The sequence below is a fragment of the Pleurodeles waltl genome, chromosome 2_2 (genome assembly GCF_031143425.1).
Source record: "Pleurodeles waltl isolate 20211129_DDA chromosome 2_2, aPleWal1.hap1.20221129, whole genome shotgun sequence".
Classification (NCBI taxonomy): Eukaryota; Metazoa; Chordata; class Amphibia; order Caudata; family Salamandridae; genus Pleurodeles; species Pleurodeles waltl.
In genome coordinates this window covers 233,844,320-233,867,453 of record NC_090439.1, presented here as the reverse complement: position 1 = coordinate 233,867,453, position 23,134 = coordinate 233,844,320, and the positions used below count along the sequence as shown (strand labels likewise).

General features: G+C 43.5%; 1 protein-coding gene across 1 annotated transcript in view; it reads right to left on the bottom strand.

Moving 5' to 3' along the window:
• Positions 1 to 23,134, bottom strand: part of ICE1 (interactor of little elongation complex ELL subunit 1) — a 372,154-nt gene that overhangs the window by 282,311 nt on the left and 66,709 nt on the right. The window contains exons 6-7 of the mRNA XM_069219700.1: positions 17,176 to 17,252; positions 2,246 to 2,283 (exon numbers count right to left, since the gene is read on the bottom strand). Of these exons, the coding sequence (XP_069075801.1) occupies positions 2,246 to 2,283; positions 17,176 to 17,252 (115 nt within the window). The remainder of the gene's footprint in view (positions 1 to 2,245; positions 2,284 to 17,175; positions 17,253 to 23,134) is intronic.

Below are 23,134 nucleotides of genomic sequence, written 5' to 3'. Positions count from 1 at the left end.
AATCAGACTTATTTTGAAAAGTGACCACGGTGCAGCTCTGTTAAGCCGGCCACAAGAACTGTTACATGCTTTTCATGCCAATACTGTTTTGCACTGCCAGTAAATAAATGAATAAATACATACAGGGAGTGCAGAATTATTAGGCAAGTAGTATTTTTGAGGATTAATTTTATTATTGAACAACAACCATGTTCTCAATGAACCCAAAAAACTCATTAATATCAAAGCTGAATATTTTTGGAAGTAGTTTGTAGTTTGTTTTTAGTTTTAGCTATGTTAGGGGGATATCTGTGTGTGCAGGTGACTATTACTGTGCATAATTATTAGGCAACTTAACAAAACAAAATATATACCCATTTCAATTATTTATTATTACCAGTGAAACCAATATAACATCTCAACATTCACAAATATACATTTCTGACATTCAAAAACAAAACAAAAACAAATCAGTGACCAATATAGCCACCTTTCTTTGCAAGGACACTCAAAAGCCTGCCATCCATGGATTCTGTCAGTGTTTTGATCTGTTCACCATCAACATTGCGTGCAGCAGCAACCACAGCCTCCCAGACACTGTTCAGAGAGGTGTACTGTTTTCCCTCCTTGTAAATCTCACATTTGATGATGGACCACAGGTTCTCAATGGGGTTCAGATCAGGTGAACAAGGAGGCCATGTCATTAGATTTCCTTCTTTTATACCCTTTCTTGCCAGCCACGCTGTGGAGTACTTGGACGCGTGTGATGGAGCATTGTCCTGCATGAAAATCATGTTTTTCTTGAAGGATGCAGACTTCTTCCTGTACCACTGCTTGAAGAAGGTGTCTTCCAGGAACTGGCAGTAGGACTGGGAGTTGAGCTTGACTCCATCCTCAACCCGAAAAGGCCCCACAAGCTCATCTTTGATGATACCAGCCCAAACCAGTACTCCACCTCCACCTTGCTGGCGTCTGAGTCGGACTGGAGCTCTCTGCCCTTTACCAATCCAGCCACGGGCCCATCCATCTGGCCCATCAAGACTCACTCTCATTTCATCAGTCCATAAAACCTTAGAAAAATCAGTCTTGAGATATTTCTTGGCCCAGTCTTGACGTTTCAGCTTGTGTGTCTTGTTCAGTGGTGGTCGTCTTTCAGCCTTTCTTACCTTGGCCATGTCTCTGAGTATTGCACACCTTGTGCTTTTGGGCACTCCAGTGATGTTGCAGCTCTGAAATATGGCCAAACTGGTGGCAAGTGGCATCGTGGCAGCTGCACGCTTGACTTTTCTCAGTTCATGGGCAGTTATTTTGCGCCTTGGTTTTTCCACACGCTTCTTGCGACCCTGTTGACTATTTTGAATGAAACGCTTGATTGTTCGATGATCACGCTTCAGAAGCTTTGCAATTTTAAGAGTGCTGCATCCCTCTGCAAGATATCTCACTATTTTTGACTTTTCTGAGCCTGTCAAGTCCTTCTTTTGACCCATTTTGCCAAAGGAAAGGAAGTTGCCTAATAATTATGCACACCTGATATAGGGTGTTGATGTAATTAGACCACACCCCTTCTCATTACAGAGATGCACATCACCTAATATGCTTAATTGGTAGTAGGCTTTCGAGCCTATACAGCTTGGAGTAAGACAACATGCATAAAGAGGATGATGTGGTCAAAATACTCATTTGCCTAATAATTCTGCACTCCCTGTATATAAAAACATAACCCACATGCCACAGACTGACAACATTACAAAACATCCCTTAGCCAGGCAGGTATGGAGGATATAAAATACAGGCTGGGGAAGGGGTAGCAACGTGAAAGGTTCAGGGGCTGGGACCTGAAGAAGAAGCAACACACAAGGATGAGAGAAAGGACACATGAAATAAAAAAGTAAGTGTGGAAAGCCCACATAAAAGATCATCTTAAAACTATAGTATAGGACAAAATAATAGATCAACAAGGTATTCCCTGAGGGGGCTGAGAAAAGGTGCTGAAATGAAAAATGGCTTTTAATTCTTTGTGACCATTATAGATTAACAAGGTTTTGGGAAGTGTGCACTGATTAAACCACACCCTTCCCACTTTAAAACGGTGCAATAATTCAGAAAGCATGAGTACCTACAGAAGAGGCCACGCTAAGGAACCTCTACACACTAAAGACCTAAAAAAAAAATTGTAAACAAACATTTTAGTTCTTTGAATTGTGGACCAATTCTGCTTAAGGTAAAAGGTGTTGTAACAACATTTCTATAAAGATTTACTACATACCTTCCAGTTTCTTCACTCTGGCTTCCAATTTCTTCTTCCTAAAAAGTAAACATCCATCAAATATAAATTCTACCAGGCGATTTCTAATTTTAAACATATTATTCAGGTACATTAAAGGTATTATTTCAAAACTTGGCTCTAATCAGGAAGCAGAAGCTAATTGTTCCTTGACTTGTAGAATCACATGCTCTCCATACTCCTGCCATTTAATGTAGGGCTTGGCCATTACAAGTTTTTCTTCGAAGACATCTGAGCCACAGAATGTTGTGTGACTCAATGCACATGGGCACTAAATCCACACTTGGACAGTTTTTTGCTCCACGGATGAAAGATAAAAGTGGAGTGTACAGAAAAGCAGGTGTGTGCCATGAGATTTTTAGTTGACAATAAGAAATAAGTTACTTACCTGTAACCGTAGTTCTCCATTATTGGATGCTTTCATACATTCACATGCTTGAATACTTTCCCATCGTCGAGATGGGATTCCCCAGTGGAATATACAATCTAGGCCTGAAAATGTACATATACAATACATGGGGTCTAGGCCTCAATAGAATAACCTATCATAGTTGTTTTGTAAAACAGACCCAAACTCAAATTTGAACTAATCAGATTGTCTCAGCCCTTCGAACCTCCTGTAAGGAGCTGCCTTCCCTCAGATTTTCCGAGCATAAGTGCTGTAAAATGAAGAACAATGAGAAAATAGAGAAGGTGAGCTCCCCAGGGGAGGCGGGTGGGTCACATGTGAATCTATGAAAGCTTCCAATATTGGAGAACTACATTTGCAGGTAAGTAACTTATTTCTTACTCCAGTATTGGAACTTTCATAGATTCACATGCTTGATTAAGACTAGCAAACAGTAACCAGTTCCTCCTTGTTTGTTGATGTAGTGCATGGTGGTTGTATTGTCCGTTCGTACAAGCACCGATGGGCCTCGGATTCTTGGCAGAAAAGCCTGAAATGCCAGGTACACAGCTCTGAGCTCGAGGAGGTTGATGTGAAGAATAGCATAGGGGGGGGGGGGACATGCCACTCACTTGAAGATCTTGAAGGCATGCACCCCATCCCTCCATCGAAACATCCGTTGTTATTGTAAACAGAGGGACCTGAGCTAAAAATCTTAAACCCTTGGAGATGTTTGTCGGTGTTGACCACCCCTCGACGATCCTTGCTGTTATCTGTATGATGTGCCTGAAGGAACCTTGTGTCTGTTTCCACTTTGTCGAACTCTTCGTGAAGAGGGAGCATCCGAAGGAGACAGTGGGGAACTAGACTGATACAGGAGGACATCATTCCCAGTAACGATTTGAACTTTCTAACTGAAATAAACTTTATTTTCCGAATTGTATCTGCTAGAGTAACAAGTTTGAGGAGTTGTTCCTCCGCTGGAATGCCTTTACTTGAGCCGTGTCCAGTATAGCTCCCAGGAAAACTATTCTTCTGGTAGGCTGAAGATGGGACTTGTCTAGGTTGAGAGTGAGACCTAGTTGATGGAATAGGCGTAACGTGGTCTTAAGAGAGTGACGTAGAGAGTAGATGTCTGGAGCCTTCAGTAACCAGTCGTCCAGCTATGGGAATATCTGGTGTTTGAAACGCCTCAAATATGCTGCAACAGGGGCTAAGCATTTTGTGAAAATCCGGGGAGCGGATTTGAGTCCGAAAGGTACCACTTTAAATTGAAAGTGCCGGCCGGCGTAGGAGTACTGTGGAAGAGGTGGTCTGGGAGGCCCTGGTGAGAGTAGTATTGGCAAGAGCGGCAATAACAGATATCTCCTGCAGGACTGAGGCAGAGAAATATATGCTTTGGAGGAGGGAGAGATATGAATATAGTGAAAGGGTGGGTCATTAACTTGCAGATCTGGTCAGGTAGAAATGTGTTCACAATGATTGTCAACACGTTTCCACGCTGTGGTTGCAACAAATGAGTCAGAAGGGACTTTAGATCTATAATACATTGGGTCAGAGGGAGCAGGTTTGTGTTGTTTGTCTACTCTAGGGTGTGATAAACCTAGAGGGGACAGGTTCCTTAAACATTTTGCCAGTGTGACGAAGCATGCCAGGGAGCATTAGGAGGAAATGAATATCCCTGTGTGCAGAGGTAAGTGGTACTTGTAGGAAGTTGGCTCTGTATGCACTATTTCAAAGTAAGGAATAGTATGCACAGAGTCCAAGGGTTCCCCTTAGAGGTAAGATAGTGGCAAAAAGAGATAATACTAATGCTCTATTTTGTGGTAGTGTGGTCGAGCAGTAGGCTTATCAAAGGAGTAGTGTTAAGCATTTGTTGTACATACACACAGGCAATAAATGAGGAACACACACTCAGAGACAATTCCAGGCCAATAGGTTTTTGTATAGAAAAATATATTTTCTTAGTTTATTTTAAGAACCACAGGTTTGAATTCTACATCTAATACTTTGCATGAAAGGTATTGCAGGTAAGTACTTTAGGAACTTTGAATAATCACAATAGCATATATACTTTTCAAATAAAACACATATAGCTATTTTAAAACTAGACAGTGCAATTTTCACAGTTCCTAGTGGAGGTAAGTAATTGTTAGTTCTTGCAGGTAAGTAAACCACCTACGGGGTTCAAGTTTGGGTCCAAGGTAGCCCACCGTTGGGGGTTCAGAGCAACCCCAAAGTTACCACACCAGCAGCTCAGGGCCGGTCAGGTGCAGAGTTCAAAGTGGTGCCCAAAACGCATAGGATTCACTGGAGAAGGGGGTGCCCTGGTTCCAGTCTGCCAGCAGGTAAGTACCCGCGTCTTCGGAGGGCAGACCAGGGGGGATTTGTAGGGCACCGGGGGGGACACAAGTTAGCACAGAAAGTACACCCTTGGCAGCACGGGGGCGGGCGGGTGCAGTGTGCAAACACACGTCGGGTTTTCAATTGGAATCAATGGGAGACCAAGGGGTCTCTTCAGCGATGCAGGCAGGCAAGGGGGGGGCTCCTCGGGGTAGCCACCACCTGGGCAAGGGAGAGGGCCACCTGGGGGTCACTCCTGCACTGGAGTTCCAATCCTTCAGGTCCTGGGGGCTGCGGGTGCAGGGTCTTTTCCAGGCGTCGGGATCTGAGTCAGGCAGTCGCGGTCAGGGGGAGCCTCGGGATTCCCTCTGCAGGCGTCGCTGTGGGGGCCCAGGGGGCACAACTTTGGTTACTCACAGTCTCGGAGTCGCCGGGGGGTCCTCCCTGAAGTGTTGTTTCTCCACCAGTCGAGTCGGGGTCGCAAGTCTCACGCTTCTGGCGGGAAACGCTGTTGTCTTTAAGTTGCTCCTTTGGAAACAAAGTTTCAGTCTTGGGTGAACGGGCCGCTGTTCTCAGGATTTTCTTGATCCTTTTAGAGCAGGGCAGTCCTCTGAGGATTCAGAGGTCGCTGGTCCTGGGGAAAGCGTCGCTGGAGCAGTTTTCTTCCGAAGGGGGGAGACAGGCCGGTAGAGCTGGGGCCAAGGCAGTTGGTGTCTCCGTCTTCTCTGCAGGGTTTTTCAGCTCAGCGGTCCTCTTCTTCTTAGGTTGCAGGAATCAGAGTTCCTAGGTTCAGGGGAGCCCTTAAATACTAAATTTAAGGGCGTGTTTAGGTCTGGGGGGTTAGTAGCCAATGGCTACTAGCCCTGAGGGTGGGTACACCCTCTTTGTGCCTCCTCCCAAGGGGAGGGGGTCACATTCCTATCCCTATTGGGGGAATCCTCCATCTGCAAGATGGAGGATTTCTAAAAGTTAGAGTCACCTCAGCTCAGGACACCTTAGGGGCTGTCCTGACTGGCCAGTGACTCCTCCTTGTTATTCTCATTATTTCCTCCGGCATTGCCGCCAAAAGTGGGCCCGTGGCCGGAGGGGGCGGGCAACTCCACTAGCTGGAGTGCCCTGTGGTGCTGTAACAAAGGGGGTGAGCCTTTGAGGCTCACCGCCAGGTGTTACAGCTCCTGCCTGGGGGAGGTGATAGCATCTCCACCCAGTGCAGGCTTTGTTACTAGCCACAGAGTGACAAAGGCACTCTCCCCATGTGGCCAGCAACATGTCTCGAGTGTGGCAGGCTGCTAAAACCAGTCAGCCTACACGGGTAGTTGGTTAAGGTTTCAGGGGGCACCTCTAAGGTGCCCTATGGGGTGTATTTTACAATAAAATGTACACTGGCATCAGTGTGCATTTATTGTGCTGAGAAGTTTGATACCAAACTTCCCAGATTTCAGTGTAGCCATTATGGTGCTGTGGAGTTCGTGTTTGACAGACTCCCAGACCATATACTCTTATGGCTACCCTGCACTTACAATGTCTAATGTTTTGCTTAGACACTGTAGGGGCACAGTGCTCATGCACTGGTGCCCTCACCTATGGTATAGTGCACCCTGCCTTAGGGCTGTAAGGCCTGCTAGAGGGGTGACTTATCTATACTACATAGGCAGTGTGAGGTTGGCATGGCACCCTGAGGGGAGTGCAATGTCGACTTACTCGTTTTGTCCTCACCAGCGCACACAAGCTGGCAAGCAGTGTGTCTGTGCTGAGTGAGGGGTCCCCAGGGTGGCACTAGATATGCTGCAGCCCTTAGAGACCTTCCCTGGCATCAGGGCCCTTGGTACCAGGGGTACCAGTTACAAGGGACTTACCTGGATGCCAGGGTGTGCCAACTGTGAAAACAAAAGTACAGGTTAGGGAAAGAACACTGGTGCTGGGGCCTGGTTAGCAGGCCGCAGCACACTTTCAATTCAAAACATAGCATCAGCAAAGGCAAAAAGTCAGGGGGTAACCATGCCAAGGAGGCATTTCCTTACAGTACTCTATAGGGTCCTTGTGTAATTCTACGTTATGGAATGCAGCTGCCCTTGTCACTACTTGCTGGTAGGAAGTAGTGTCTCTGGTGAAGGCCATGCAGGGTAGAGGTTTGGGTCATTAGAAGGGATGTGGTCATGATCATAAGTGCCCCAGGAGTTTGGATGATGTTGAGGCCCACCCAAGTCTTCCCCAAGATATAAAGGGGATCCCCGAGAAGTATAATCTCCCTGTGTATGTGAAGCAGGAAAATGAGGAGGGAGGGAGGCAGAGGGGAGAGAGGTCGAGGAAAAGGCGGTGAAGGACTACCATGTGGGCTGGTGGCCTTGTCCTTGGTTTTCCTCTTCTTTGGTGGAGGTGTGTCCAAAGCGAAGTGATTTTGTGTCTCTCAATATCCAACCAGACGTCAGAGGAGTCCTGAATGGAAAGGGCCTCCTCTTCCTGCGCAGGTTCCTCCTGTGAGTTTTCCTCCTGTGAGTGTTCCTCCTGTGAGTGTTCCTCCCCAAAAATGCCCAGGGTGTCATTCTGAGTCTTGTGTGCCATTTCCAATCGACATGCCCTTCGGTTTGAAGTGTCTTCTTTGATCAGAATGATTTGCAGGCATCAAACAGGTGGCCTCTTGATTGGGAGAGAGGCAAAAACAATACCTTTAAAAGAGGGTAAAACAGAGGAAAGATTTTGAACCGAAGAGAGTCGAAACATGGAGCAAAAAGACACAGGTCCGAATCCGATCGCAGAGATGAAACAAAGGAGTCGATGCCCAGGCGCACTATCACCAAGAGGAGTCACTCTATCCTGTGACTCAGAACACTCCTTCGAAGAAAAACAACTTTATCATTCCGGACCCAACACTAGATGGAAGGGGTATGCAAAGTATGTGTATCTACAGCCACACATGCCGTCAAACATAACATTTAATTATTTTTATTACGTACTGAATATTTTTTATAAAAAATGCTTAAAAATTGTATTCTTGTATATAATCCCTCTGAAATACAACTCTTTCATTACTGTTGCTTAGACTGGAGCTTGAAAAGTAAACTTAGCCCTTCTGAAGTACCAACACTTATCCAACTATTGCTTTGACTAGAGTGAGAATAGCAAATGTAATCCCTTTAAAACCAACACTCTCCCTGCTCTTGCTTTGACTGGAGTGGAAATATTAATTTTGACTTTTCCGAAGTCCAACACGTTCCCTACTGTTGGTAAAACTCGATTTGTATTATTGTAATCATTATTGCTATTATTCTTAATATAATTGCTATTATTATTCTTGACATCTTAACATTATGTTTGGGAGGTATTTAATAATTACAAAATAATACACCGGCTAATTACATTTTGCAAAATAAGTGTTTATAATTTCCTTTTTCTTTTTAAAGTTTCTCTGATTTTAACTATATTGTTTTTGTTTTAAATATTAAATATGTATATACAAGTGTAGTTAATGTTTTTTTTGTAGATTTCATTTAAAATTGTAAATACGATTTTTATATGTTTATGTAACTACAATGGATTAAAAATTTTGTTGGTTGCACATTTGTTTAATAGTTTTCATTTTTTTTTAAAGTTAATTTGAAGAAAAAAATCTAAAATTGTACGTGTTTTTTTTCTTTTGTTAAATTGTACGTGTGTATATATGTATATATAGATATATATATATATATATATATATATATATATATACACACACACGTCTATATAATATAAAATAATTAGTTACTATTTATTTTACTTTCTATTGTATATATATATTTACATTTAGAATTGATCACCTAAATATTACTATATAACATAAATATGTATTTAAAATAAACACTTTTTCCACCCTGTGTTTGGAAGACATTTACTTCCACAATATGTTTGTCCTTTACAATTTAGGTATTGGCACACAATATCATAGTAAACAATCTTTTGACAATATTTTTTTCACTTTTTTTTTTTTTTTTTTTTTAAATCACAATTTGTGTGCGTGAACCTCTGAGACAGCATTTCCAAACTAGCATTGATGCATCCGCACCTACCGTCAGCTATGGGTGGGGCTGAGCAGGGAGGGGGTCTGCCAATGACCCAATTCCAGTCAGTTGCCACCATTGCAGGTTTTTGCAGTCTCCTCTGAAGTCTGCATACAATCCAACAAATTTCCCTGAAGTTGGACCCACTGGGATATGAGGTGCCACTTCAGAGCCAGCATGCACTTTCTGGAATGTGTCATTAGTAAATGCAGGGCGGCAACAGACCAAGCAGCCTCTAAGTCATCCGCAGTGAGATCCAAGACAGAAGCTGAAACACCGTAATTGCTTACCACCCATGGAAGAAACACTGAATCTACCTCCCACAGAGAGGCTGTATGCCACTAAGGGCAAACTAAAGAAGCTTTGCAGTGGTGGCTGTTGAAGGGATGGGCAACTAAGCTACACTGTCTCTGCTATCCTTGCTTTCTTTGAGGATCACAGCCTTTCCCACAAAAGTGCTGTAAACTATGTTGGCCTGGAGGAATCTAGTGCTGATGGATGGGGAAACATCTACCACATACGTGGATAGGGCGAAATTGTTGGTGGAATTGTCTTGTGGAAGCAGAAAGACCATAGGATCTAGCAGTGGCTTCGCTCTCCTTGATACACCTCAAAGCAGTCAGTATTGTCACCAAAAAGCCATGATACATCAAAGGCCATTTCCATTAAAGATACCTTGATGACCCCAAAGAAACAAATAGATCTAATCAAAGTGGGAAGAGAGGCATCATGGAAACAGGGCAAGCAACAAAGAGGGTGTGGTTTAAGTAAAGCTCAGGAGTGACAATGGCTGAACTCTAGCCTGACTGACTCAAAACAAAAGATCTCAAATACACAGTGCACGTGCTGTCAAGGCAAGCCCTTAACACTACTGCAGACTGAAAGCTTTTTTTACCTCATCAACTGGGGTACACAGATGCACTGTGACCACTTCTTAAAGTCAATGATTTAACTGGAAATTCAGAACAAAATAAAATGAGCTCCTCTTAACTTGTTTTACGCTATCCCTTGTGGATATAAGTTAACATTATTTTTGTTTATCAAAATGGGCACATCAGTTCCACTGCCATCTTATATGTTGCTTTGACTCCTCACATTTCTTGAGCAAAAAGGTTAAAAAAAAAAAGAGCCAATTTTGTAATTTTGTCATTAAATTACAAAAAGGGCAGAATCCACTGCTCAACAATTATGAACAGAGGTGCTGAAAAAAATAAGAAATAAAGTAACTGACAATGCAAAACATGACAGAACAATAATACTGCTGGTACACTGAAAGGATCATTGTTAAAATCCAGCTTCAGGCAAACCTTGTCAATTTGACGTCAACAACCTGATCTGCTTTGTATAAAAGATGTTGTCACTAGCTCCCACTAGTACAAATGTATGTCAGCACAATCTCTGCATCATAGATACACAACCCCTCCATTAAAAAAACTAGAGTATTTTGCACATGAGCAAAGCTATTCAATACTCATGACTACTAATAAAGGTCCCATGTTGACGAACTTGCTTGTCCTAACGGATCTTGCAATTCTTTCTGTAACTCACCTACTCCTTGTCTGTAACATGCTTTTCAGCTGATAGCTCTTGCAACTTTTTTGTCATTCAAGTAAGCTGATGCTTCACTAAGACTACCTGTAGGTGACTGGTTTCACTTAGGCTTGGCAGCAGTCTGATACTTCATTGAACAAAAGGTTTACTGGAACTTGAATTCTAACATGTGTAGACAAACTGAAATTACATATACACTGATTAGGTCATCCTCAAAACCAGTGCTTTCATCACAGGCTACATACTGCAAATCATTAAAACTCTTCCATAAGGTGCATAAACGTTTGCTTTCTTAGGAGAAGGTCAAATTATCAATGGGTGGGAAATACATGTCAGTGAACCTGGGTGGTAATGAAAATGTCACTTACCCAGTGTACATCTGTTCGTGGCATCAGTCGCTGAGATTCACATGGTATGCATGAGCTCGCCATCTGGTGTTGGGTCGGAGTGTTACAAGTTGTTTTTCTTCGAAGAAGTGTTTTCGAGTCACGGGACCGAGTGACTCCACCTTCTGTGCTCATTGCGCATGGGCGTCGACTCCATCTTCGATTGTTTTCCCCGCAGAGGGTGAGGTAGGAGTTGTACTATAGTAATAGTGCCCGCGCAATGAAAAATGTAAGTATGTACCTATTAAAGGATTAAGTAATATATATACAAATGTACAAAATTGAAGGTAACTTCTGAACTGCTACAGGCTTCCGGGGAGGTGGGTGGGTCCATGTGAATCTCAGCGACTGATGCCACGAACAGATGTACACTGGGTAAGTGACATTTTCAGTTCGATGGCATCTGTCGCTGTAGATACACATGGTATGCATAGACTAGTAAGCAGTTAGTTCCCCATAAGCGGTGGTTTAGCCTGTAGGAGTAGAAGTTGTCTGAAATAGAGTTCTTAATACAGCTTGACCTACTGTAGCTTGTTGTGCGGATAGCACATCTATACAGTAGTGTTTGGTGAATGTGTGAGGCGTAGACCAAGTGGCTGCCTTACATATTTCTTGTATTGGGATGTTTCCTAAAAAGGCCATTGAAGCACCTTTTTTCCTTGTTGAATGTGCCCTGGGAGTAATGGGCAGTTGTCTTTTTGCTTTAAGGTAGCAGATTTGGATGCATTTAACTATCCATCTGGCTATACCTTGTTTTGATATTGGGTTACCTGCATGAGGTTTTTGGAATGCAATAAATAGCTGTTTAGTTTTTCTGATGTTCTTCGTTCTGTCAATGTAGTACATTAATGCTCTTTTGACATCTAATGTATGTAGTGCTCTTTCAGCCACAGAATCTGGCTGTGGGAAGAATACTGGTAATTCTACCGTTTGATTTAGATGGAATGGAGAAATAACTTTTGGTAAAAATTTTGGATTAGGTCGTAGGACGACCTTATTTTTATGTATTTGTATAAAAGGCTCTTGTGTTGTGAACGCTTGAATTTCACTTACTCTTCTTAGAGATGTAATGGCGATGAGAAAGGCAACTTTCCAGGTGAGGAATTGTATTCCGCAAGAGTGCATGGGTTCGAAGGGTGGGCCCATGAGTCTTGTTAGAACCACGTTTAGGTTCCATGAAGGAACAGGTGGTGTTCTTGGTGGTATAATTCTTTTAAGCCCTTCTATGAATGCTTTGATAACTGGTATCCTATACAAGGAAGTCGAATATGTAGTTTGCAGGTATGCAGATATTGCTGCAAGGTGTATTTTAATAGAAGAGAAGGCTAGCTTTGCTTTTTGTAAATGGAGCAAGTAATTTACTATATGTTTTGGAGTTGCCTCTAGTGGTTGTATCTGATTATGATGGCAGTACCAAACAAATCTTTTCCACTTACTTGCGTAGCAGTGTCTAGTGGATGGCCTTCTGGCCTGCTTTATGACTTCCATACACTCTTGGCTAAGTTGTAAGTGTCCGAATTCTAGGATTTCAGGAGCCAGATTGCTAGATTCAGCGATGCTGGGTCCGGGTGTCTGATCTGTTGGTTGTGTTGCGTTAACAGATCTGGTTTGTTGGGCAGTTTGATGTGTGGTACTACAGACAGATCTAGCAGTGTTGTGTACCAGGGTTGTCTTGCCCACGTTGGTGCTATTAAAATGAGTTTGAGTTTGTTTTGACTCAATTTGTTTACTAGGTAAGGAAGGAGAGGGAGAGGAGGAAAAGCGTAAGCAAATATTCCTGACCAGTTCATCCATAGGGCATTGCCTTGGGATTGCTTGTGTGGGTATCTGGACGCGAAGTTTTGGCATTTTGCGTTCTCTTTTGTTGCAAATAAGTCTATTTGTGGTGTTCCCCAGAGTGTGAAGTAGGTGTTCAGAATTTGTGGGTGGATTTCCCATTCGTGAACTTGCTGGTGATCTCGAGAGAGATTGTCTGCCAGCTGATTCTGGATCCCCGGAATAAACTGTGCTATTAGACCAATTTGATGGTGGATAGCCCACTTCCATATTTTTTGAGCTAACAAGCTTAACTGCGTTGAATGTGTTCCTCCTTGTTTGTTTAGATAATACATCGTTGTCATGTTGTCTGTTTTGACAAGGATGTATTTGTGGGTTATGATTGGTTGGAAAGCTTTTAGTGCTTGAAAAACTGCTAATAATTCTAGATGATTTATATGCAGTTTTGTTTGATGTATGTTCCATTGTCCTCTTATGTTGTGTTGATTGAGATGTGCTCCCCACCCTGTCATGGAAGCATCTGTTGTTATTACGTACTGTGGCACTGGGTCTTGGAAAGGCCGCCCTATGTTTAAATTTATACTGTTCCACCATAGAAGCGATAGGTAAGTTTGGCGGTCTAGCAACACCAGATCTAGAAGGTGACCCTGTGCTTGAGACCACTGTGAGGCTAGGCACTGTTGTAAGGGCCTCATGTGCAGTCTTGCGTTTGGGACAATGGCTATGCATGAGGACATCATGCCTAGGAGCTGTAGTATTGTTCTTGCTTGTATTGTTTGGTTTGGAGACATGTGTTGAATGACCCTGTTGAAATTGTGGATCCTTTGTGGAGTTGGCGTTGCTACTCCTTTTGTTGTGTCTATTATGGCTCCTAGATATTGCTGTACTTTGCTTGGCAGAATGTTTGATTTTGCAAAGTTGACGGTGAACCCTAAATTGTAGAGGGTTTGTATGACTTGATTTGTGTGGTTTGAGCATTGTGTGAGCGAACTGGTTTTGATTAGCCAGTCGTCTAGATACGGGAACACATGTATTTGCTGCCTTCTGATGTGTGCAGCGACTACTGCTAGGCACTTTGTGAATACTCTTGGAGCGGTTGTTAAACCAAAAGGCAATACTTTGAATTGGTAATGTATTCCTTTGAATACAAACCTTAGATATTTCCTGTGTGATTGATGGATTGGTATATGGAAATATGCGTCCTTGAGGTCTAGGGTTGTCATGTAGTCGTGTTTTCTGAGCAATGGTAACACTTCTTGTAGTGTGACCATGTGAAAGTGGTCTGATTTGATGAATGTGTTTACTACCCTGAGGTCTAGAATTGGTCTCAGTGTTTCGTCCTTTTTTGGTATCAAGAAGTACAGTGAATAAACTCCTGTGTTTATTTGTGTGCTTGGTACTAATTCTATTGCATTTTTTTGCAGTAGTGCTTGAACTTCTATCTCTAGAAGTTGTGAATGGTATTTTGATAAATTTTGTGATTTTGGTGGTATGTCTGGAGGGAATTGCATGAATTCTATGCAATAACCATGTTGGATAATTGCTAGGACCCATGTATCTGTAGTTATTTTGTCCCATGCTTCGTAATATTGATGTATCCTCCCCCCCACTGGTGTTGTGTGGGAGGGGTGAGTGACGTGTGAGTCACTGCTTGTTGGTAGTGTTTTTGGGGCTTTGAAATCTTCCTCTATTCCTAGGAAATTGCCCCCCTCTATACTGGCCCCGAAAACCTCCCCTGTACTGTCCCTGGTAGGTGGGCGGTGCGGACTGTGAGGTGCTAGCTTGTGTGGCCTGACCCCGAAACCCTCCTCTAAAAGGTGTTTTGCGGAAGGTGTTATAAGATCCTCTGCTCTGCGGGGAGTAGAGTGCGCCCATGGCCTTGGCAGTGTCAGTGTCCTTTTTGAGCTTTTCTATAGCTGTGTCGACCTCCGGACCGAACAGAAGTTTCTCGTTTACTGGCATGTTAAGCACTGCCTGCTGAATTTCTGGCTTGAATCCAGACGTTCTGAGCCATGCGTGCCTACGGATGGTAACCGACGTATTAATGGTTCTTGCGGCCGTGTCTGCTGCATCCATGGAGGAGCGTATTTGATTGTTGGAAATGTTTTGACCCTCCTCAACAACCTGTTTTGCTCTTTTTTGCAGATCTTTTGGGAGATGTTCAATGAGATGCTGCATCTCATCCCAGTGGGCTCTGTCGTATCGCGCTAGCAGCGCTTGTGAATTTGCGATGCGCCACTGGTTTGCTGCTTGGACAGCAACCCTCTTCCCGGCTGCATCGAACTTCCTACTTTCTTTATCTGGGGGAGGTGCATCCCCAGAAGTGTGTGAGTTTGCCCGTTTTCTGGCAGCCCCTACCACCACAGAGTCTGGTGGCAGCTGAGAGGTGATGAAGACAGGGTCCGTAGGAGGCGCCTTATACTTTTTGTCCACCCTAGGCGTCACTGCCCTACTTTTAACTGGCTCCTTGAAAATGTCTTTTGCATGGCGTAGCATGCCTGGGAGCATCGGCAGGCTTTGGTAGGAGCTGTGGGTTGAGGAGAGGGTGTTAAATAAAAAATCATCCTCTACTTGTTCCGAGTGTAGTTCCACATTATGGAATAGAGCTGCTCTAGCCACCACTTGTGAGTAGGCTGTGCTGTCTTCCGGTGGTGATGGCCTAGTTGGGTATGTGTCTGGGCTGTTATCAGACACTGGTGCGTCGTACAAGTCCCACGCATCCTGATCTTGGTCGTCGTGGCTCATGGCGGTGTGAGCTGGCGAATGTGACGGGGTGTAAGTTGGCGAAGCCGGAGTTACAGGTGGAGGCGAGGGAGGAGGTGTTACCTTTTGTGTTGTGTCTTGCTGAGGAGTAAACTGAAGCGTTCTCTTTCGTTTGACAGGTGGAAGGGTACTGATCTTCCCAGTCCCCTGCTGAATAAAGATACGCTTTTGCGTGTGATCCACGTCAGTGGATTGCAGTTCTTGTTCAAATCTATGTTTCTTCAGTTGAGAAGACATAGAATGCTCTTCGGTATAGGAGCCAGAAACAGGGTCTGATGTCGCTTTTTTCGGCTCCGAAAGCCCTGTCGATTGTTTTTTCGGCTCCGAGGTAACCTTCCTCTTTTTCTGTGCCGAAAATTCTTGGCCTCTATGGTCTTCGGCGCCACTGTCTCGGCGTCGATCGGTGTCGACACCGAACTCTCGGTGTCGATGCTTCTGTTTAGCACTCTCTCGGTCCCGAGGAGGCTGCGTGCCGGTGTCTCGACCGAAGTCGGACGATCTCGACACTGAATGGGCCTTTTTCGGTGCCGATTGTTGGTCACCGAGAATTTGGGTGGAGCCATGGCCGGTTGGCAGTGGCGTCCCCTGGGCCTTCTTTCCTTTTTTAAGGTTTGATCTCGACGTCTTACTCACAGTTCTTGTAGAGTGTAGCTCGTCGGAGTCTGAATCCTGGATGGAAAAGGATTCCTCCTGTTCTTCTTCTGTCTCGAACTGTCGACGCTCTTTCGGCGTGGACGCCATCTGCAGTCTTCTCGCTCGACGGTCGCGCAGAGTTTTTCGGGACCGGAACGCCCGACAGGCCTCGCAGGATTCTTCACTGTGCTCGGGTGACAGGCACAGATTACAGACCGAGTGCAGGTCCGTATAAGGATATTTGTTGTGGCATTCGGGGCAGAATCGAAACGGGGTCCGATCCATCGGCGTTGTCCTCCACGCGGTCGGGCCGACTAGGCCCCGACGGGGTGCCGAAATCTACCCCGAAGGGCACCGAAGCGCTTCGATGTTCAACGCGTCGTCGTATGTGTCTATCTCTAACCGGATCGCAACGATACCGTCGAAAATCTTCCGTCTTCAGCTATCTTTCCGTTCCGAAACTCGGAGCGACATGAACACGTCCGAACCCGATGGCGGAAAGAAAACAATCGAAGATGGAGTCGACGCCCATGCGCAATGAGCACAGAAGGTGGAGTCACTCGGTCCCGTGACTCGAAAACACTTCTTCGAAGAAAAACAACTTGTAACACTCCGACCCAACACCAGATGGCGAGCTCATGCATACCATGTGTATCTACAGCGACAGATGCCATCGAACCATCTAGAACTGGCCCAGGTCTAAGATCCAAGTGGACTTGAAGTTCATGGTCCCAACACACAATACTCTTCAGGTAGATTACCTTGACATGGAATGCCCTGTCACAAAATTGGTAACAAAACTTGTAGAAGAAAAATGAAGGGGGAGGGTGACGTCAAAGCCGCTCAGGAAGTGACAGTCAGATAATGCACACATTAATCTTAGCAGCAAAACAACAAAAATGAACCACTTTTTTCTTTTTTTGCTTTTGAAGAAGCAATTTTGCAACCTGGAACTAAGTGACAACACCTTCCATCAGTTCAGTTAGAAAACAGGAGAATGATTAATGTAACAAAAAGATTCCTAAACAGGACACATACCCAAAATCAGATTGTTCAAATTCTTCTTTTATACGAATGTATTCCTCTTGGATGTCTTGATAAATCTTGAGGGAGCTCTAAGGTGCGAGAGAAGGAATTAAATACCAACACTTCCATTATAGTTCAAGTAAATAATTTGTTAGGCACGGATCAACCACAGTTGACAGATAAAGTTAAACATTTGTAAACTAAACCAATCAACATGCGAAGCTAGCATATTTAAACTGAGCATTTAAGGTGGGACTTTGTAGGCTCTGCTGCTTACCATAGGACACAATGAACACACTGTAAAATCTGTTTAATGATATCAGTCAGTCAAAGGATCTTTATTCGGCGTTATGCCATAAAAGCACATATAAATATAAATATTTAAAATACAATCCATATAAATTAAAACCAAAATGCAAACATCTAAAATCTACAAAAATTACAAGACTATGTACGTTCCCTTCATCAAAATGTCCAGCAACCCATATATAGGATATAATAATTTGCGTACATTAATATCCCAACAACAAAATAAAATCATAAATAGTCAAAATGATGATGAATTATGTTAATAGATAGGTACTTCGACCAATTCATTTCGGTTCCTAATAACAATGGCCGATTTAATAAAACTTACAACTGAATGACATTTGTATAGATGAAAGTCTTTGCATACTAATCAGGGCTTCCTTATAAAAAATAGTATGTCGATTACGCAGAATTGGCAATATAAAAGCTTTTCTAGGAACAGAATAAAGCCAACAAAATAAAACAAAGTGGCTGGTACTTTGTTTAGAAAGATTGTCACAAGGACAAAACTGTACCGTTTTTTGCCACATACATTTCTTTGGAAAAGCCACTCTAAAATGTATCATGTTTAATCTAAAGATTACAGAGAAGGACTCGAAAACCAAAGAAATTATGGTTCTATCAAAGTCGAAGTTGAGATCTGCACATACAGGGAGTGCAGAATTATTAGGCAAGTTGTATTTTTGAGGATTAATTTTATTATCGAACAACAACCATGTTCTCAATGAACCCAAAAAACTCATTAATATCAAAGCTGAATATTTTTGTAAGTAGTTTTTAGTTTGTTTTTAGTTTTAGCTATGTTAGGGGGGATATCTGTGTGTGCAGGTGACTATTACTGTGCATAATTATTAGGCAACTTAACAAAAAAAAATATATACCCATTTCAATTATTTATTATTACCAGTGAAACTAATATAACATCTCAACATTCACAAATATACATTTCTGACATTCAAAAACAAAACAAAAACAAATCAGTGACCAATATAGCCACCTTTCTTTGCAAGGACACTCAAAAGCCTGCCATCCATGGATTCTGTCAGTGTTTTGATCTGTTCACCATCAACATTGCGTGCAGCAGCAACCACAGCCTCCCAGACACTGTTCAGAGAGGTGTACTGTTTTCCCTCCTTGTAAATCTCACATTTGATGATGGACCACAGGTTCTCAATGGGGTTCAGATCAGGTGAACAAGGAGGCCATGTCATTAGATTTCCTTCTTTTATACCCTTTCTTGCCAGCCACGCTGTGGAGTACTTGGACGCGTGTGATGGAGCATTGTCCTGCAGGAGAATCATGTTTTTCTTGAAGGATGCAGACTTCTTCCTGTACCACTGCTTGAAGAAGGTGTCTTCCAGGAACTGGCAGTAGGACTGGGAGTTGAGCTTGACTCCATCCTCAACCCGAAAAGGCCCCACAAGCTCATCTTTGATGATACCAGCCCAAACCAGTACTCCACCTCCACCTTGCTGGCGTCTGAGTCGGACTGGAGCTCTCTGCCCTTTACCAATCCAGCCACGGGCCCATCCATCTGGCCCATCAAGACTCACTCTCATTTCATCAGTCCATAAAACCTTAGAAAAATCAGTCTTGAGATATTTCTTGGCCCAGTCTTGACGTTTCAGCTTGTGTGTCTTGTTCAGTGGTGGTCGTCTTTCAGCCTTTCTTACCTTGGCCATGTCTCTGAGTATTGCACACCTTGTGCTTTTGGGCACTCCAGTGATGTTGCAGCTCTGAAATATGGCCAAACTGGTGGCAAGTGGCATCCTGGCAGCTGCACGCTTGACTTTTCTCAGTTCATGGGCAGTTATTTTGCACCTTGGTTTTTCCACACGCTTCTTGCGACCCTGTTGACTATTTTGAATGAAACGCTTGATTGTTCGATGATCACGCTTCAGAAGCTTTGCAATTTTAAGAGTGCTGCATCCCTCTGCAAGATATCTCACTATTTTTGACTTTTCTGAGCCTGTCAAGTCCTTCTTTTGACCCATTTTGCCAAAGGAAAGGAAGTTGCCTAATAATTATGCACACCTGATATAGGGTGTTGATGTCATTAGACCACACCCCTTCTCATTACAGAGATGCACATCACCTAATATGCTTAATTGGTAGTAGGCTTTCGAGCCTATACAGCTTGGAGTAAGACAACATGCATAAAGAGGATGATGTGGTCAAAATACTAATTTGCCTAATAATTCTGCACTCCCTGTATAGATCAAATGTTTTCAGTTTCTCTGCTACTTGATATCTATGATTCGCAGTATACTCTATATATTGAGGTTTAACCATTTCCTTAGCATTAGCGGGTATTAACTCAGGTTTGAGGTACATTTCCTCCAAGCCCAATTTCCGAAAGGAAGTATGTACAAAAAGTAAGCCAAGAAATCTTATTATGATTGGCTAACTGGATACAGTCAGACAATCTTGCACTAGGCTAGCCGCTGGATTTAGCCAAACTCTTATCCATAGCAGGAGTGGGACGATTTCAATCAAGTCCTCAATGTATCGTACTCCCAATTCCTCATGACAGATAATATTAGCTACGATCTTAGGTACCAGAAGCAGCCTGTGCAAAAATGTATTCTCTGTACATTGTAAAAGGGTTGAATTGGGGTATCCCCAGAGACCCGCCCCATAAATAGCTGCGGAAACGCATTTAGATTTATAAATAATCTGGTGGACTTGTCTATGTCCTAATTTACGGGCAAAGAGATAAATCGCTTCCATATTTCTCTCCATTTGTTGGGCTTTTAGAATGAGATGGGGGTTCCACAGCAAGGAAGAACTTAAATGCAGTCCTAGATAACAAAAATCTTTCACCTTACTTAAATTATTTCCCCCCATTAACCGTTTTGTTTGCGTATTTCTAGGACCACAAATCATAACATGTGACTTTGCAAAAGTGACTTTCAAATCAACCTCCTGCGTAAAAGTTAACAAAAGGTCCAATAAATTCTGTAGACTATTTGCTGTGCGGGCAATTAAAACGGCATCATCAGCATACAGGAAAATCAGGAGTTGTCTAGAACCCATCTTAGGGAAATCCCTACCGTTTTTAACTAGAAAACTACAAAGGCCATTGATATATAACAAAAATAAAGAAGATGCTAAGGTACAACCCTGTCTAACTCCCCGCATAAATGGGAGGGGAGGGGCCATTTCACCATACTGGCCATATTGTAGTGAAATAGTAAGATCAGTATATAATTGTTTAATCACCTCAAGCAGATCCTGATCAACCCCCATTGCATCCATAAGTGACCACAACTTCACTCTATTCACCAGATCAAACGCACTGGATAAATCAATAAAAGCTAGGTGAATGGATCCTCTCCCAACAGTAACATATTTGCTAAGAATAAAGTGCAGATTTAAGGCCTGAACTACTGTACCTAATTCAGGCCTAAAGCCATATTGGATTGGGGAAAGAATTCCTGTCTGTGTCACCCAATCCTCAAGCCGGGTCATAATAACACTCCCCAAAATCTTAGCCGTAGAATCTATGAGCGAAATTGCTCTGTAACAGGTGGGATCAAGCCTATTACCTTTTTTTAAAATCAACTTAAAGGGTAAAATTGGATCTCACCCTTTCCCTTAACACAGCTTGAAGAAACCTTCAAAAAGGTATTTAACCAAACAAGGATTAGCAAAATGAATCACAATACCGTCCTCTTCATGTACTTTCTTAAATGGACCCACCCACTTTACCCTTCGTGCCATAATAATTTTACTGTTTAAATCGTCTTGATAATTAAGCTTTAGCCTCAGCCAATGCGCATTTCCTCATTAATGCCTGAGTATCTTCCCTCTGAGTAGAATCAAGAGGGGGCACATTGGCTAGGACCAAAACATATGACATGCAATCCGGTGGAAGTTGCAAAACCTCCTTTTTAAGCAATGGGGGAAGTAATGGGAAAAATAATCTTAGAGGCCATTTCACGTTCCAAAGGGATGCCCATACCACCAGCCAAGGTAGGTAAAGACTTTATGGGTGGATTTCCGTAAATTCCATGAATAGATGTAGAACAAGCCAGGGATTGGTCATGACCAGTAGATAGATTAATCTGCCGTACGTCTTTATATTCCAACTTAGCTTCCTGTGTGTGGGTAATACCAGTTTTTGAGGAGAATGTTTGGGTAATCGATTTTAGCAAAGTATTCTGGAGTTTCTCAAATTTAGTGTTTATTAATGTTACTAGTTTCTCCTCTAGAGCTGAAAAAAGGGGTTTGAGCGTAGAATCCAAATTAAATAGGTGGCCGTCCTGAGGGACTCTCAAATCCCGAATATCTGGGCCTGAGAGATTTGGTGGACCTGATACTAATGATAGTTGCCCGGAGAATTCAATTGTGGTTGGATATTTCCCTTTGCCCTTGAAGTCCGCTTTGATATCCTAGGGTGTTTAAAAAGGACTCCCTCTTTCCTTTTCTTTGACGGTGGAGGGTCCGCAGTAAAATGGTCCACAGTAGCTTCGTCACTTACATTAAAAGGTTGCAGACCAGGTATACTATTTTTAGACTGAGGCAAATCCTGATTGGGACTATTAATGGGGAGGCCTTGAGTCTTGTGGTGAGATTGAATATACATCACGGGCTCAAGGAGAATTCTTTGGGTGAGATTATAAGCAACCCCAATCTTTTCCTCCACTTGCACAATTTCAGTTTCAATAGCCCCAATCACTGATGATAGATAGCTGGTTATAGATGATTGAGTATGTGTACCCTGGGTACCATCAGCCCCTGGTATAATACTTTTCCTTTTGCCCATGGTATAGGAGAATTAGGGGCCAAAGTGCCCTGTCCAAAAAGTAAAAACCAGGGATATTATGTTTAAAAATATAAACAGGAATCTATAAAACACAATGTCGTTCCTTGTTATTATTATGCGGTATATTACCCTAAAAATGTGTGCAGCTTTACTAAATGTACGTGCAGGGTATACTTCAACTCAGAGCGTCTTACTGCATTCCTCCTCGAATGCGGTTATCAGAGGGGTGTCCCAGCCCGGCCTCCTCCGGTCACAGGACGGGCCCGCCCTTGACCCCGGGCTTGGCCCAGGCGCCGTCCACGCGGGTCCTGTGGCCCGGGTTACGTCAGCGCTTTAAAGCGTGCAATGGTGCTCCTGCAAGTCAGGCCCCGCCCCTCCTCCAGCAAAAAGGGTGGCAGAGGCGTTCAAAGTTTCCCCGCGCCGCAGGTTTCCTCAGCGCTCTAAAGCGCGCAATGATGCTCCTGCAATTCAGGCCCCGCCCCTCCTCCAGCAACCGGGCGGCAGAGGCATTCAAAGTTTCCCGCGCCGCAGGTTTCCTCAGCGATTTAAAGCATGCAAATATACTCCTGCAAGTCAGGCTCAGCCCCTCCTCCAGCAACAGGGCGGCAGAGGCGTTCAAAGTTTCCCCGCAGCGCAGGTTTCCTCTGCACTTTAAAGCACGCAATGGTGCTCCTGCAAGTCAGGCCCACCCCTCCTCTGGCAACAGGGCGGCAGAGGCGTTCAAAGTTTCCCCGCAGCGCAGGTTTCCTCAGCGCTTTAAAGCGTGCGATGGTGCTCCTGCAAGTCAGGCCCCGCCCCTCCTCCAGCAACAGGGCGGCAGAGGCGTTCAAAGTTTCCGTTATCAGTTTTAATAGGTGTACATTTAGTACATCTGTTATTCCTAAAAAGATAATT